Below are 17,465 nucleotides of genomic sequence, written 5' to 3' on the forward strand. Positions count from 1 at the left end.
AACCTGGCCTTTCATGGTCCCTGTGGCAGTTTCCTCTGCAGAACATCAGGACTGTTATCTCATTTAATCTTTCCAAAATTCCTGTGAGGTGGGTAGATTTCATTCAGACTTTCTTCTTCTTCTTCTTTTTTTTTTTTTGGAGACAGTGTCATGCTGTGTCACCCAGGCTGGAGAATGCAGGTGGTGCAGTCACAGCACACTGTAACCTCAACCTCCTGGGCTCAAACAGTCATCCTGCCTCAACCCCCAGTTAGCTGGGACCACAGGTGCACACCACCACACCAGGCTAATTTTTGTACTTTTTCAGTAGAGATGGGGTTTCGCCATTTTGCTCAGGCTGGTCTTGAACTTCTGGGCTCAAGCAGTCTGCGCATCTCAGCCTCCCAAAGTGCTGGGATTTATAGGCGTCAGCCACCGCACCCAGCCAAAGTCTTACTATAACTTCTTAGTTATAGTAAGCAGCTGGTTTTGTTTTGTTTGTTCTTTTTTTTTTTTTTGGAGACAGAGTCTTGCATTGTCACCCAGGCTGGAGTGCAGTGGCTGTGATCTCAGCTCACTGCAACCTCCACCTCACACGATTCTCCTGTCTCAGCCTCCTGAGTAGCTGGGATTACAGGCGCCCCACCACCACGCCTGGCTAATTTTTTGTATTTTTAGTAGAGACAGGGTTTCACTATGTTGGCCAGGCTGGTCTCGAACTCCTGACCTCAAGTGATCCACCCGCCTCGGCCTCCCAAAGTGCTGGGATTACAGGCGTGGGCCACCGTGGCTGGCCTTTGTTCTTTTTCCATCACAATACCTTTAGTTTTCCTAAGTAGTGTTAGGATCAAGTGCAGTAACTGGTGCCTTCAGCCTGATAGTGCTATATGTTACCTAATCTACAATATAAAATTTAATTGATATTTTTGGTAGCATAGCATCATATATATTTGTTCATGTTCTCATTCCCAGCCTTCTTTGGAAATCAACTCCAGCTATTCTGAAACTGTGAGGGGTGAAGGTGATTTAATTCTCTGGGTTCTAATTCCTAAGTGAGAATTTGCAGTCTGTTATTACTGATGACATGTAGGATATGATCTCAGCATAAGGCTTAGTACTTGATAAGTCTTTGTTGGAATAATGAATTTATGAACACACTATGCTCAGTATAAAACCTAGCTGGGCTGGCGCAGTGGCTCATGCCTGTAATCCCAGTACTTTGGGAGGCTGAGACTGGTGGATCACTTGAGGTCAGGAGTTTGAGACCAACCTGGCCAACATGGTGAAACCCCGTTTCTACTAAAAATACAAAAAAATTAGCCAGGTGTGGTGGTAGGCACCTATAATCCCAGCTACTTGGGAGGCTGAGGCAGGAGAGTTACTTGAACCTGGGAAGTAGAGGTTGCAGTAAGATGAGACCACGCCATTGCAGTCCAGCCTGGGCAACAAGAACAAAACTCCGTCTCAAAAAAAAAGCTAGCTGGAATCACTTGCCTATGTTTTTCCTTATATTGGTTATAGGATATTTACCTTGGGCCAGGCATGGCGGTTCACGCCTGTAATCCCAGCACTTTGGGAGGCCAAGGCGGAAGGATCACTTGAGGCCAGGGTTTGAGACCAGTCTAGGCAACAAAATGAGATCCCATCTCTACAGAAAATGAAAGAATTAGCCAGGTGTGCTGGTATGTACCTGTGGTCCCAGCTACACAGGAGGCTGAGGCAGGAGGATCTCTTGACCCCAGGAGGTCAAGGCTGAAGTAAACCAAGATCAGGCTGTTACACTCCAGCCTGGATGACAGTGAGAAGAAAAAAAATTTTTTTTTTTTTTTTGAGACACAGGCTTGCTCAGTTGCCCAGGCTGGAATGCAGTGGCAAGATCATGGCTCACTGTAGTCTCAACCTGGGTTCAAGCAGTGCTCCCACCTCAGCCTCCCAAGTAGCAGAGACTACAGGCACATGCCACCATGCTTAGCTAATATTTGTATTTTTTTGTAGAGACAGAGTCTCACCTGTATTGCCCAGGCTGTTCTCAACTCCTGACCTCAAGTGAGCCTCCTGCCTTGGCCTCCCAAAATGCTGGGATTCCAGGTGTGACTTTAAAACATCTTATTATAGAACATTTAAATCATACAAAAGTAGAGAAAATAGTACAATGATCCACACACACACGGATTATTTTAAAACACATCCCAGATACTATATTTGTATTTCAGAATACATCTTTAAAAGTAGGTATTTGGCTGGGTGCAGTGGCTCATGCCTGTAATTCCAGCACTTTGGAAGGCTGAGGTGGGTGGATCACCTGAGGTCAGGAGTTTGAGACCAGCCTGGCCAACATGGTGAAACCCTGCCTCTACTAAAAAATACAAAAATTAGCCGGGTGTGTTGGCACACGCCTGTAGTCTCAGCTACTCAGGAGGCTGAGATAGGAGAATTGCTCGAACCGAGGAGGCGGAGGCTGCAGTGAGTCAGGATTGTGCCACTGTACTTCCGCCTAGGCAAGACAGAGCGAGACTCCATCTCAAAAATAAAAATAAAAATAAAAGTAGGTATTGTTTATTTTTATTATTTATTTATTCATTTTGGAGATAGGGCCTCACTCTGTCACCCAAGTTGGAGTGCAATGGTGTCATCATGGCTCATTGCAGCCTCAGCCTCCAGAGTAGCTGGTGCTACAGGTGTAAGCCATCGTGCCTAGCTAATTTTTTAATTTTTTTGTAGAGACAGGGCCTCCCTATTTTGTCCAGGCTGGTCTTGAACTCCTGGGGTCAAGCAATCCTTCCTCCCTGGCTTACCAAAGTGCTGGGATTACAGGTGTGAGCCACCACGCTCAGCCTAATTTTAGTTTTTTTAATAACCTTTTTGTAGAATAATTTTAGCGTTCCAGAAAAGTTGTAGAAATAGTACAGAGGGTTCCTATATACCCCTCACCCATTTTCCCCCATTACCACCTTACATAACCATGGTACATTCATCAAGACTAAGAAAGCAGTATTGGTGCATTTGAATTTCACCCGTTTTTCTTTTAATGTCGTTTTTCTGTTCCAGGATTCAATCCAGGATACCACATTATTGCATTTCATTTACCCTGAATTTTAAAGTGATATTTCCCTTTTAAATCTCCTAGAAAAGGCATATGGAAGGAGCATTTCTCTTTGCTGTTCTCCTACATTTCAAGCACATCTACCTCTATGTAGCACCAGCTTATGGTGTATATCTGCTGCGATCCTACTGTTTCACTGCAAATAAACCAGGCAAGTTTTGGTGATAATAGCAAAAACATTTTTGATTTTTTCCTTACTGTGTTGACTTGGTGGCTTGCTTGATAAGAAGGTTTTATGGAGCACAGCAGATACCTCGGCGGCTGATCTCGTAAGCCCTTTACCCATTCTCGCTTTTCTTTGCTCTTGCCACATCATGAATAGGTTGCTGTACTATTGTGGGATACTTCTAGTTTTAGCACATGATATAGGTTATGGTTAATGTTCCTTTCCATCTTCCTGGTTACTGATAATGTTCCTTTTCTGTAGATGGATCTATTCGATGGAACAGTTTCAGCTTTGTTCGTGTTATTTCCCTGGGACTGGTTGTTTTCCTAGTTTCTGCTCTTTCATTGGGTCCTTTCCTAGCCTTGGTGAGCCTTTTTTTTTTCTATTAATACATGTTCTTTGTTGGTGTTTAGAAAACATAATAAAGCCAGGAATATATAAAATAAGTAAAAGCTACTTTTTTCCTAGTCTTCCTACCCAACTTGACTCCCCAAAGATAGGGTAGTATTCCCTTTTTTTTTTTTAAAGATGGAGTCTCGCTGTATCGCCCAGGCTGGAATGCAGTGGCGTGATCTCAGCTCACTGCAACCTCCACCTCCTGGATTCAAGCAATTCTCCTGTCTCAGCCTCCTGAATAGCTGGGATTACAGGCGCATGCCACCACGCCTGGCTACTTTTTGTATTTTTAGTAGAGACAGGGTTTCACCGTGTTCGTCAGGCTGGTCTCGAACTCCTGACCTCAGGTGATCCACCCGCCTCAGCCTCCCAAAGTGCTGGGATTACAGGTGTGAGCCACCGCTCCTGGCCCAATAGGGTAGTATTCTTTCAGACATTTTTGTGCACATTCAAATATGTATATATGTATACATATATATGTTTATACGTTACACATACACACACACAGAATTGATCTTCATTATTTGTATATTCTGTACTTGTAAGTTTACCTACTTGATAAAATGTATTTGTAACAAAATCAATAATTTTGTAGTCTTACATGGACAGCAAACATTCTGAAGTGCATAGAATTTAACAGATGTTCAGATATTTTATTTTTTCCTCTTCTTCCTTGCCCTGAAATCAGCTAATTAATTTTAATTCTTACTAAAACTGAAATGCATCACATCTTTTGTAGTCTTCCCAGCTCTCCCCTTCACCCTAGTAGACATGGATAAGCTGCAGTCTGTGTTTTGCTTTATAGCTTGTAAATTCTTCCATTATTATACTTACAATAGTATGGACTGGTATTCAAAGTATTTTTATGTATATTGTCCCACTGGACAGTGGACAAAGTGAGACCAAAAAAGGTTCTGTGAACTTACATTGTGGTGAGTATACAACCACTTACCTGAAGGAATAGAGACTAGAACCCAGACCCCATAACTTTCTACACACTATACCATAGAGAGTTCCCTAGTTCTCTTTTTGAATTTGAAAAAGATTGATGACTGTTTAATTAGTTTCATTTCTCTTTTCAACAGAATCAGCTGCCTCAAGTCTTTTCCCGACTCTTTCCTTTCAAGAGGGGCCTCTGTCATGCATATTGGGCTCCAAACTTCTGGGCTTTGTACAATGCGTTGGACAAAGTGCTGTCTGTCATCGGTATGGTAGCAAGCATTTTTAACTCAGACTCTGAATATTGAAAGAACTAGGCACATGGAGAAATGGAAGAACCTTTGTGTTTTGAATGTGGCCGAATTGTTTGTTCTCCAGTCCTGCATTTCAGCCTTCAGGATGAACAGGGGGAGCAGTTCTTGGGACTGAGGCTTTAGTGCAATAAACAGACTGTTTTCCTTATAAAAGCTCCTTGTGGTAATGAGGTTACTGATCCTTTCCTGTGGAAAAAGTAAAATATTTAGACACTCTATAAAGGTAATTTTTGCCTTAATTAAAAAATTATTTGGCAGCAGCAGTTAACCCTACTTTTTTCCCCCTTTCTCACCATTGCTATTCAAACCCGTACTTATTTTTAGAGACAGGGTCTCACTGTGTCACCCAGGGTGGAGTGCTGTGGTGTTGAGATCATAGCGCACTGCAGCCTTAAATTCCTGTGCTCCAACAATCCTCTTGACTCAGCCCCCTGAGTTGCTGGGACCACAGGTGCATACCACCACACCTGGCTGATTTTTAAATTTTTGTTTTTTAGAGATGAGGGTCTCACTGTGTTGCCCGGAGTGGGATCAAACTTCTAGTCTCAAGTGATCCTCCCACCTTGGCTTCCCAAAGTGCTGGGATTACCAGCACAAGCCACCATGCCCAGCCCACCCCACTTTTAAACCTAAACATATAAGAACAAGAAAGAAGAATATGTTAAGTTGTGACTCTGGGTATTAAACCAATAAGGAAAATAACCCTGCATTTTAACATGAGATGAGAAGAAATGAAAAACCCAGGCTATGCTTTTTAAAATTTGAGTTATAATGAAAAATAAGTTATGCTTTGAGATGGTTCTACTAAAAATAACTCACTCTGGGTAACACAGTCTTTCATTTGTGAATACAACCTAGCTTGGTGAGAAAATGTCATGATCAAGAGTGGTGGTCAGCAAACTTTTTCTGTAACTGGCCAAATAATATTTTGAGCTGTGCAGGCCACACCCAGTGTGTGTATATATGTGTGTCTGTGTCTGTATTTGTGTATGCACACATTTGTTTAAAACCACATAAAAGTAAAAACCATTCATAGCTTCAGTGCTGTGCAAAAACTGGGCACAGGCTAGATTCGGCCCTTGGACTCCAGATCTGGAATCTGATGACTTGGTTTGGAGGCTCACCTGCGTAAATGGCTATTGCAATGTGTGGCATTGACAAGTCATTTGCTTTCTTTCGTCTTACTTTCCTCACTGTACGAAAGGCATGCTAGTACTTTACCTGTTCCCATACGGTGTGTTGTGAGGAACAGAAGCAAAATTTTAAAATTTTAGGTTTAAAACTAGGTTATCAGCAGCAGGGACTTTGGAGCCAGACAAACCTGAGTTCAGTTTTACCACCTGTTAGTTGTGTGACTTTGGGCAGGTTACTTCATCTCTGTACCTCGGGGCTAAAAGTAGTAAGTGCAGAGCCCTGGGCGCATGATAGACACTCCATGCATGGTGGCCACTCTTACTGTTTTTGATAAGTACTTGGAGGAAATCATACACTGTGTATGTGATGACCTATACATTGTGTCACCATGTTGCTCACTGTGAATCTAGCCTTGATGTACATGGCATTCTTACAGAGTAATTCCTAACATTTATATTTCAAAAACAGCTTTAGACAGCCAGCACAGTATGAGGTACAAGGGTCAGTTGCCTTGTCTGAGTCTGGAAGCTACACTGTACCTCACTTGTGTGTTTGTCTCTTTGAAGATGTTTTACATGGAAAGTCAGTGTCAGAGTTAGACAACTTTGTTTTAGGGAGATAGTTAATAGCTGTAAGAGAATCAGCAGGCCAAAGGGGAAAGGGGAAGAGGTTAGTAAGTAGAAAATATTTTGGTAGTCTACATCTTTCCCACATTGCACTCATTTTCACTGGCATTTGACAGGGCCCTATAGGGACTCAGACTGTCGCTGTCTGTCCTATTATCCGGAGCTTGTTGAGGCTTGTATTGTCATTCTCTGATTTGATTTATTTAATAGCCAAGTATTTATTGAGCTCCTATGTACTGGGGATAGAAATGAACTCATCATCATTCCTGCCTTCAAGGAATACAGTATAGTAGAGGAAATGAGCACATAAACAAGTGCAGTGCCTTGTGGTGAACACTGCTAGAGTGAGCTCACTCGGCTGGGCGCGTTGGCTCAGGCATGTAATCCTAGCACTTTGGGAGGCCGAGGTGGGCGGATCACCTGAAGTCAGGAGTTCGAGACCAGTCTGGCCAACATGGTGACACCCTGTCTCTACTAAAAATACAAAAATTAGCCAGGCATGGTGGCACATGCCTCTAATCTCAGTTACTGGGGAGGCTGAGGCAGGAGAATCACTGCAACCTGGAACGTGGGAGGCAGAGGCTGCAGTGAGCCTAGATGGTGCCACTGCTTTCCAGCCTCTGTCTCTTGGTGACAGAGTGAGACTCCAGCTCAAAAAAAAAAAAAAGTACACTCACAAGAAAATCAGTTCTGCTTATTGATTTAGGAACTTTCTCAGATGATTGAATTGGAAGTTAATGAGCAGAGGGATACAGGTGTTAAGAGTGGTATATTGAGGACCCACAGTTATTTCATTGTGGCCAAGCTGCATTTAACAAAGTAGAGATGAGATTGGACAGGTGGGAAGGGGCAACAAGACCATGGAAGACACTGGATACTATGTTTAGGAATACAGGGTTTCTCCTATAGAGACGAAGGATTCAAAGTTCCTTCATGACATGCTCAGACTGTTCTAGAAGCTTGCTTTCAGAGGTGAGAGCAGATTACCATTTGTGCCACCTGCTGGCAAGTTTCCTATAAGCTGCTCAAATTCCCTGTTCCAATGCAAAGAGCTGCTTTATGTATTATAATCTTGAGACCAGAGGCATTTTGGGTAGAATAGTATAGGACTAAATTGATGAAAGCTTAGCTTAGAAGCATCAATAAGTTAGTAGCTTACTTTTTTCCTCAAGGAATTACTTGTTAATATATGGTATCTCGCTGATAAAGATAAAAATAAAACAAAATGTCTGTTTAATAGGTTTGAAATTGAAATTTCTTGATCCCAACAATATTCCCAAGGCCTCAATGACAAGTGGTTTGGTTCAGCAGTTTCAACACACAGTCCTTCCCTCAGTGACTCCCTTGGCAACCCTCATCTGCACACTGATTGCCATATTGGTAAGAACTCAACAGATGGTACTCATTTCTTAAGTTTTCTCTGCTTTCCTTTTGTCTGGCTGATTAAATTTCAACTTTCAAGCTCTTCCAACTGTAGGATAAATTTCATGCCTGTAATCCTTCTGCAGACTGAAGCATTTCCTAGCAATTCTTAGAGTAACTTGGAACACCATAAGGAAGGATTACCAGTAAAGCCTCTGTGAGAGATTCTTGCCAGTGGCTGTTAGACCATCTGTTCACCGTGGGGGAAGGGAAAAAGAAAAGCCCAGGGAGGAAGAGGCATGGATCATGCTGCGAAGAAAGAAGGAAATGTTTGTGGCAGGGACATCCAGATTTGGTTTGTTTTTCTCATCCTTAGCTAAATCATCAAAATTCCAAATGTATCTGGACAGCGTGGATGTTTTGTCTTGATGGTGATAATGAGTTGAGAGAGTCGACAATGGCTTTTTGAGCCTAAGATGAGTCTAATATGAGTAAGATGCTCTTAGAGGCCTCATTCTAAGTACTTTAGAAATTTTCGTTTATAAAATTTCATTAGTGATTGCAGTGACTTCAATTTCATGGTATAATTTTAGTAGAATTCAATATAAACAACTCAATCCTTTTGATAATTACACTCATCTTTAGTTTTGGTTTCTGAATGTTTCAAACCTGCTAGCTAGCAACCACCTGACTCCACTTAATTACATGGCAGTACAGGTATGTAGATAATTAAGCTCTGTTGGCCTGTTTGTTCACAGATTTTAATTGAGGTAAAACGTTTTTCCTAAAATTTCAGCCTTATGAGGTACATATAGTTTCTATGGCCTTCCAGCCCATAAAACTAGATATTTGTTAATATGGTAAATCTAATTTATTGGCTCAAAAGTATCTATGGACTTCTGTAGTTTGACCTATTAGGTTCATTAATAAGTGAACTATTAGTAAACTATGAAGATATAGTAAGTTGTTAGACGGTAGATCACAGAACTTAATTATTAATTTTAATAGTATAATTAATTCTTTTTTTTTTTTTTTGAGAGACAGAGTTTTACTCTGTCGTCCAGGCTGGAGTGCAGTGGTGATTCTCCTGCCTCAGCCTCCCGAGTAGCTGGGATTACAGGCGCCTGCCACCACACTCGACTAATGTTTTTGCAGCTTTTTTGTTTTTGTTTTTGTTTTTTGAGACGGAGTCTTGCTCTCTCGCCAGGCTGGAGTGTAGTGGCACGATCTCAGCTCACTGCAACCCCCACCTCCCGGGTTCAAGCGATTCCCCTGCCTCAGCCTTCTGACTAGCTGGAACTATAGGCGCACATCACCACACCCGGCTAATTTTTTTTTAAATTTTAGTAGAGACAGGGTTTCACCATGTTGGCCAAGATGGTCTCGATCTCCTGACCTCGTAATCCACCCACCTCGGCCTTCCAAAGTGCTGGGATTACAGGTGTGAGCCACCACACCTGGCCTTTTTTGTAGTTTTTAGTAGAGACGGGGTTTCACCATCTTGGCCAGGCTGGTCTTGAACTCCTGACCTCGTGATCCACTCACTTCAGACTCCCAAAGTTCTAGGATTACAAGCATGAGCCATCACGCCTGGCCAATTTTTTTTTTTTTTTTTTTTTTTTTTTTTTTTTTTTTTTTTTTTTTTGAGATGGAGTCTCGCTCTGTCACCTAGGCTGAAATGCAGTGGTGCAATTTCAGCTCATTGCAACCTCTGCCTCCCGGGTTCAAGTGATTCTCTTGCCTCAGCCTCCAGAGTACCAGGGAATACAGGTATGTGCCACCATACCCAGCTAATTTTTTTTTGTATTTTTAGTAGAGATGAGTTTCACTCATTGGTCAGGCTGCTCTTGAACTCCTAACCTCAAGTGATCTGCCTGCCTTGGCCTCCCCAAGTGCTGGGATTATAGGCATGAGCCACCATGCTCAGCCAGTAGAATTAATTTTAATGAGTTAACTATATACATCAAGGCCAGGTGTGGTGGCTGAAACCTGTAATCCCAGCACTTTGGGAGGCCAAGGCGGGCAGATCACGAGGTCAGGATTTAGAGACCAGCCTGGCCAAGATGGTGATACCCTGTCTCTATTAAAAATACAAAAATTAGCTGGGCGTGGTGGTGGGCACCTGTAATCCCAGCTACTCGGGAGGCTGAGGCAGGAAAATCACTTGAACCCGGGAGGCAGAGGTTGCAGTGAGCTGAGATCGTGCCACTGCACTCCAGCCTGGGCAACAGAGTGAGACTCCATCTCAAAAAAAAAAAAAAAAAAAAATATATATATATATATACACACACACACACACACACACACACACACACACATCAAATGCCAATTTTTTCTGAGTTGTTGCTTTTATGTTAACTTTTGTTAGACTGCACAAAGTGATCAATGATTTGATTTCATGAAGAATTGTCTGAGATCTGCTGTCTCGCAGAGATGATGCAAATTGTATTCACCTGAATTCTGTTTCTGTAAAGTCTATTTCAAATGATACTGAAGTTTATCTTTGCCTGTTGTTTCTAGCCCTCTATTTTCTGTCTTTGGTTTAAACCCCAAGGGCCCAGAGGCTTTCTCCGATGTCTAACTCTTTGTGCCTTGAGCTCCTTTATGTTTGGTTGGCATGTTCATGAAAAAGCCATACTTCTAGCAATTCTCCCAATGAGGTAAGCAGATAGCTCCGCCAGTGAGCATTTCGGCTTATTTCACAATATTCCTATTTTCTATTTGCTCTGTCCCTTCTTGTCATGTTCACCAGGATAGGCAAAAACAAAGATGTATAGGAACAGATTTCCTTCTACTAGGACAGGACAGGGATGCTTAACTTGGGATTCTTGGACCCATGAAGGTAGGCAAAAATGCATGTACTATTTCTGTTTCTGCCTTTTTGGAAAGAAGCACTGTAGTGATTAAGTACCATGAAAGCTGGCTTTTAGATCTGATCATTGAGGGGCAGTATGTTATAGAAAAAGCCTGGGCTGGCTGGGCGCGGTAGCTCACACTTCCAAAGCTCAGCACTTTGGGAGGCCGAGGTGGGCATATCACGAGGTCAGGAGATCGAGACCATCCTGGCTAACATGGTGAAACTTCGTCTTTACTAAAAATACAAAAACTTAGCCGGGCGTGGTGGCACATGCCTGTAGTCCCAGCTACTAGAGAGGCTGAGGCAGGAGAATCACTTGAACCCGGGAGGAGGAGGTTGCAGTGAGCTGAGATTGTGCCACTGCATTCCAGTCTAGGTGACCGAGCGAGACTCCGTCTCAAAAATGAAAAAAAGAAAAAGCTTGGGCTTTGGCGTCATCCCGTCTGAAAATAAGGTCCCATGGTTCCTTGTTAAGTGTTGTTAGTCAAAGTAAGGATTTAGTCTCTTCTGGAATAATACCTGATACTGTACTACATTTCAGATTTTCCAGAACTGTTTTTGTTTTGCATTCTTTCTTTTGAGCCTCACAGTAATCTTTAAGATAAAGGGCCAGGCATGGTGGCTTACATCTGCAATCCCAGTATTTTGGGAGGCTGAAGTGGTGGGTCACTTGATGCCAGGAGTTTGAGATCAGCCTGGCCAACATGGCAAAACCCCATCTCTACTAAAAATACAAAAATTAGCCAGGCATGGTGGTGTATGCCTGTAATCCCAGCTACTTGGGAGGCTGAGGCATGAAGATCCTTTGAACCTGGGAGGCGAAGGTTGCAGTGAGCCAAGATGGCACCACTGCACTCCAGCCTGGGGCAATAGAGCAAGACCTGTCTCAAAAAAAAAAAAAAAAAAAAAAAAAAAAAAAGATAAAATAAATGGGTATTATTCCCTTTTTTTTTTCTTTTTTCTTTTTGGTAGAGACAGGGTCTTGCCATGTTGCCTATGCTGGTCTCAAACTACTGGGCTCAAGCAGTCTTCTACCACAGCCTCCCAAAGTGCTAGGATTGCAGGTGTGAGCCACCAAAACAGGCTTATTCTCTGTCTTAACATCTGAAGAATCTAGGGCTCAAAATGTTTGTGACTTATCCGAAGTCATACAGGTCGCAAGAATTAGAGTTAGGACCTGAATCTTATGATGTTGAGTCTATGATGTTTTCACTATGCCATGCTAAAAAAAAAACCATTTTAAATGTAATAGTGTCCAATTTAGGCATAGTTGAAACCCAATAGATAGATAAATGGTAATAATAGCCTTTTTCTTGATATTTTTCTTAAATCTTGAGAAATCATTTAAGCTCTGAAAGTACATTAAGCAAATTTGTCAGGCCAGTATATGGCTTGTCTGGGTTCATTTAGCCGCTTGGAGTTTCCAAATTAAAAAGTAAAGCAAAAACTTTTAATGTCTTTAGTCTGAATTCACACCGAACATCAGCAGGTAAAGGGCATTGTCCAACAGATGAGCTATAGGTTGGAAATGAAACTCCAAGTCCTGTTTCCCTGACTGCCACCACTAGGCAGCTCCCAATCCCACAACATTCCTGTCTTTGGAGAAGGCGATTACTCAGGGAAGCAAGATTCTTTTTTTTTTTTTTTTGGAGGCAGGGTCTCGCTCTGTCACCCAGGCTGGAGTGCAATGGCACGATCTCAGCTCACTGCAACCTCTGCCTCCCAGGTTCAAGTGATTCTTCTGCCTCAGCCTCCTGAGTAGCTGGGATTACAAGCGCCCACCACTATGCCCAACTAATTTTTGTATTTTTAGCAGAGACGGGTTTTCACTATGTTGGGCAAGCTGGTCTTGAACTCCTGACCTCAGTTGATCCTCCTGCCTCGGCCTCCCAAAGTGCTGGGATTAGAGGCATGAACCACTGTGCCCGGCCAGAAGCAAGGTTCTTTTATGATACCCCTGATTCAGTTTGATACATGCTATTGATTGCTTAAAGTTTCCTACTAGAAAATTAATATTCTCAACTAAATTGAACTTGTGGCAAAATCATCATGTTCTTTTATGCCTAAGCCAATTCTAATGTAATAAGAGATGCAGTTTATTTAAGCTATTTGCAAGTGTAATATCAGTTGTTGTTTTAAGAAATTATTTTTATTTTTAGCCTTTTGTCTGTGCAAAAAGCAGGAGATGCTTCGATTTTTCTGATTCTGACCACAACAGGACATTATTCCCTCTTTCCTCTGCTTTTCACTGCACCAGGTAAACAGCTTCTTTTGAGAAAGATATATTTGACTATCACACCCTTTTCATCAAGGCCTAGAGATTAATACATCTGATTTAAACAACCCTAAAATCTCTTGGAAGGAGAGAGATCATTCATCTTCTTAAATAAAACCTCCAATTTCCCCTAATTCTCAGCATCTCTGGATGTCACAAAAATGTAAAATTAAACTTAAAAAACATTATTAGCATTATATAGCTGTGTCAGTGTGCTTATATTACTTTCAGCATCATAAGTCTTTCTCTCATCAGCTCAATTCTTTTTTTTTCTGTTCTTTTAACAGAACTTCCCATTAAAATCTTACTCATGTTACTATTCACCATATATAGTATTTCGTCACTGAAGACTTTATTCAGGTAATCCAAAAAAAAAGTTTAAAAATTATACTTACTCTTGTGAAATGTTTACACCTAAATGGTCAGATAAGCTTTTTAAATTTTATTTTTAAGTTATAACAGTAATACGACAACATTACAAAAAACATTGGTAAATAGAGGGAGAAATCACTCAATCCCATCACTCAGGTGAGACAACATAGTTTGTGTCTTTAGTTTGGGGGATTATTTGAGGAGGACTACTTAAAATAAAATCGTGTATGAAAACTCAAAAACTGAATGTAAAATATGCTTTATGAATAAAGCTATTAAATACAGATGCATATGGAAAAAACTAAAAGTTACTATGTGCAAATTTTTTTTTGTTTGTTTTTTTGAGATGGAATTTCACTCTTCTTGCCCAGGCTGGAGTGCAATGGCATGATCTCGGCTCACCACATCCTCCGCCTACTGGGTTCAAGCTATTCTCCTGCCTCCGCCTCCCTGAGTTACTGGGATTACAGGCATGCGCCACCATGCCCAGCTAATTTTTTTTTTTTTTTTTTTGGAGACAGAGTTTCATTCTTGTTGCCTAGGCTGGAGTGCAATGTCGCGATCTCCACTCACTGCAACTTCCACCTCCTCGGTTTAAGCGATTCTCCAGCCTCAGCCTCCTGAGTAGCTGAGATTATAGGCATGCGCCACCAACACACCCAGCTAATTGTTTGTATTTTTAGTAGAGATGGGGTTTCACCATGTTGGCCAGGCTGCTCTCAAGCTCCTGACGTCAGGTGATCCGCCCACCTTGGCCTCCCAGAGTGCTGGGATTACAGGCGTGAGCTGCCGTGGCCAGTTAATTTTGTATTTTTAGTAGAGACGGGGTTTCTCTATGTTGATCAGGCTGGTCTTGAACTCCCAACTTCAGGTGATCCATCCACTTCGGCCTCCCAAAGGTCTGGAATGACAGGCATGAGCCACCGCGCCCGACTGTGTGCAAATTTTTACTACAGAATTATAGGTGGAAACTTTTTCTTTTCTTTTTTTTTTTTTTTTTGAGACGGAGTCTTGCTCTGTCTTCCAGGCTGGAGTGCAGTGGCCGGATCTCAGCTCACTGCAAGTTCCTCCTCCTGGGTTTACGCCATTCTCTCGCCTCAGCCTCCCAAGTAGCTGGGACTACAGGCGCCCGCCACATCGCCCGGCTAAGTTTTTGTATTTCTTTAGTAGAGACGGGGTTTCACCGTGTTAGCCAGGATGGTCTCGATCTCCTGACCTCGTGATCTGCCCGTCTCGGCCTCCCAAAGTGCTGGGATTACAGGCTTGAGCCACCGCGCCCGGCCAACTTTTTCTTTTCTAAACTGTATGTAATGTTAGCTATAATTTTTTTTTTTTGAGACAGAGTTTCACTGTTGCTACCCAGGCTGGAGTGCAATGGCACGATCTTCTGCCTCAACCTCCCAAGTAGTTGGGATTACAGGCCTTTGCCACCCTGGTTGGCTAATTTTTGTATTTTTAGTAGAGATAGGGTTTCTCCATGTTGCCCAGGTTGGTCTAGAACTCTTGACTCTGGCCTTGGCTATAATAATTGACAACAAGACAGTGCAGATGGGGAAGCTTTAGCTAGGAAATGTTTGCTAAACCAGGATGACTCATCTAAAATCAGACTTTTCTCTCCTTTTTCCTTCAGAAAAGAAAAACCTCTTTTTAATTGGATGGAAACTTTCTACCTGCTTGGCCTGGGGCCTCTGGAAGTCTGCTGTGAATTTGTATTTCCTTTCACCTCCTGGAAGGTGAAGTACCCCTTCCTCCCTTTGTTACTAACCTCAGTGTACTGTGCAGTAGGCATCACATATGCTTGGTTCAAACTATATGTTTCAGTATTGATTGACCCTCCTGTTGGCAAGACAAAGAAGCAATGAATAAAGGAACTGCTTGGATGTGTGCCAAGCAATTATTTCATGGGAAATTAACCAGAACTTGAAGAAAGTTGCCAGTGGCATCAGCCATTCGTAGAACAGTTTAGAGCACCATTGTTCTTCCACACTTGTTCTTGCCCAGCCTAGCAACCTGATTGTCACCATGGTGAGAAGCCACTGGCCCTCCATAAGCACTGAAACACATCTGAAAAAATATCTCGCCTTTCCCTGTTAAAATTGTCTGAGATCATTCAGACTGCTGTGCTTGCTCAAGCCAAACGGGGAGTCTGATTAACTGCATAATTACTTGTAGCCTATGCTAACCGTTGTGAGGATATAAAACATAATTAGAATCCTGTGCTAAGGAAATATAAATGAAATGCCATTTTGTATGCACAAAGAAACTTCTGGATTGTTACCAGCTGCTACATTTTCCTCTTGGCATGTACACAGGCAGATGGTGTACTGTCCCCATTCTGTACACCTTGTTCCAGATTTTTTTTCTTTGAAATTATACAGTGACAATACTCACAAAGCCAAGGAGAGTAGTTAAGGTACTGGTTTGGCCAGGCAGCAGAAACTACAAACCACAGCTACTTTACATTGATTTAAAGATATCTCGTGCAGCTCATTTATTCTAACAGCAAGCACTGCAGTTTTTATAAGGTGGCCACTTAAACCTTTCATCATGTGCAGGAACTGAAGTGGTTTTTGCAATCTGGTTCTTATCCTTTCCCTTCCTTAAGAGTACTTCATATACGCTTTTTATCCAGGACCCCATTTTGCGTAATATCTGCCACACATTCAAATTCAGCCAACATTTATCTAGCCAACAGTAGGAACTTTCACCATGTTATTTTATTTCTATTTTATTTTTCAGCCCTCAGGCAGAATTCATACATTTTATTTACCCATTATCCCCTAAGATCAGAGAGACTCCAAGGTCAATGGCATTCTGAGATGGAATCCAGCTATTCCATCTCTTCCGTCTACTCCATTTTCTAAGACTTCTTTTGGGTCTGTTATTGCAGAGACAAAGATGGGGATCTTGCCAAAGGGGGAGGGAAGTGTAGCCCCTCTAACCTATTTTTCTCCCCACAGTCTCTTCTCCACCCTGTGTTCCAGCTGGCCTAACAGCTTCAAACTCCCCATGTGCCATGCTGTCTTGTACCTCTGTTCCCTTTCATTCATGCTGCTTCCTCTCCTCTCTGCTGACTTTTCTACCCTGTCATCTGATTATATGAACTTCTTCAAGATTAGCTTAACTGCTGCCATGTCTATGAATATAAAGGCAGAATGGTGTAGTGATTAAGAGTGGGGCCTTAAAGTCGTATGGCCTGGTTGTAAATCTTGCCTCCATCATTTTTTTTTTAAATCTGTAGGCAGGTTATTTAACCATCTTTTATCTGAATGTTCTCATCTCTAAAATGATTACATAAAAGATTTAGAACACTGCCTGATTCATTTTAAGTGCTCAGTCAATAGCATTGCTATTTATGTGAATCTTTTCCTATCCCTCTACCTTCTTCCCTCCTCCCCAAGAATTGAGTTGCTCCCACCATGCCAGGAGTCTACTGATACCATTAACTGCTGTAATACTGTATTATGCTTGTTTACCTCTTTTCCCCAGGAGACTAGCAGTTTGAGAGCAGAAGACCACACTTGTCTTCATAGCCCCAGTTTTTAACACAGTTTAATGAATGAATGAAGCACACCAAACAAGCCATGATTAAAACCTAAATATTTTACTAGTACAAGCTAACACAAAGGACCAGCATAGTTCCTCACATCTTTGCTGTTGTCCAAGCCAAAAAAAAAAATAGAAGATGAATTTGGATGCATTTCAACATGACCAAATTTACTTTGTTGTTTGTTATTGTGAAAGTGATGTGATTCAGAATAGGAAGAGCTCATCTACTGTAGAGATTTCCAGAATGTTCTGTAGAGCACTGGAGGTTCTTCAGTGTTGCCTCAGAGGCCCTGGGCTCTGTGCATAGTGAATCGCTTTGATCTCTTTCATATATTCACGTGGCTTCATACATTTTCATTTGACTTCAAAGTCCAAATATAGTCTTGAAACAGT

General features: G+C 42.0%; 1 protein-coding gene across 2 annotated transcripts in view; it reads left to right on the forward strand.

The window, feature by feature from the left end:
• Nucleotides 1–15,403, forward strand: part of ALG8 (ALG8 alpha-1,3-glucosyltransferase) — a 38,033-nt gene extending 22,630 nt beyond the window's left edge. For both annotated transcript variants that reach the window (XM_010365770.2, XM_030918411.1), the window contains exons 6-13: nt 3,107–3,233; nt 3,510–3,613; nt 4,730–4,850; nt 7,898–8,037; nt 10,540–10,679; nt 13,036–13,133; nt 13,439–13,511; nt 15,154–15,403. In XM_010365770.2, the coding sequence (XP_010364072.2) occupies nt 3,107–3,233; nt 3,510–3,613; nt 4,730–4,850; nt 7,898–8,037; nt 10,540–10,679; nt 13,036–13,133; nt 13,439–13,511; nt 15,154–15,385 (1,035 nt within the window). In that variant the 3' untranslated portion in view covers nt 15,386–15,403. The remainder of the gene's footprint in view (nt 1–3,106; nt 3,234–3,509; nt 3,614–4,729; nt 4,851–7,897; nt 8,038–10,539; nt 10,680–13,035; nt 13,134–13,438; nt 13,512–15,153) is intronic.
• The last annotated feature ends 2,062 nt before the right edge of the window (nt 15,404–17,465 follow it).

The sequence above is a fragment of the Rhinopithecus roxellana genome, chromosome 15 (genome assembly GCF_007565055.1).
Source record: "Rhinopithecus roxellana isolate Shanxi Qingling chromosome 15, ASM756505v1, whole genome shotgun sequence".
NCBI classification, from domain to species: domain Eukaryota; kingdom Metazoa; phylum Chordata; class Mammalia; order Primates; family Cercopithecidae; genus Rhinopithecus; species Rhinopithecus roxellana.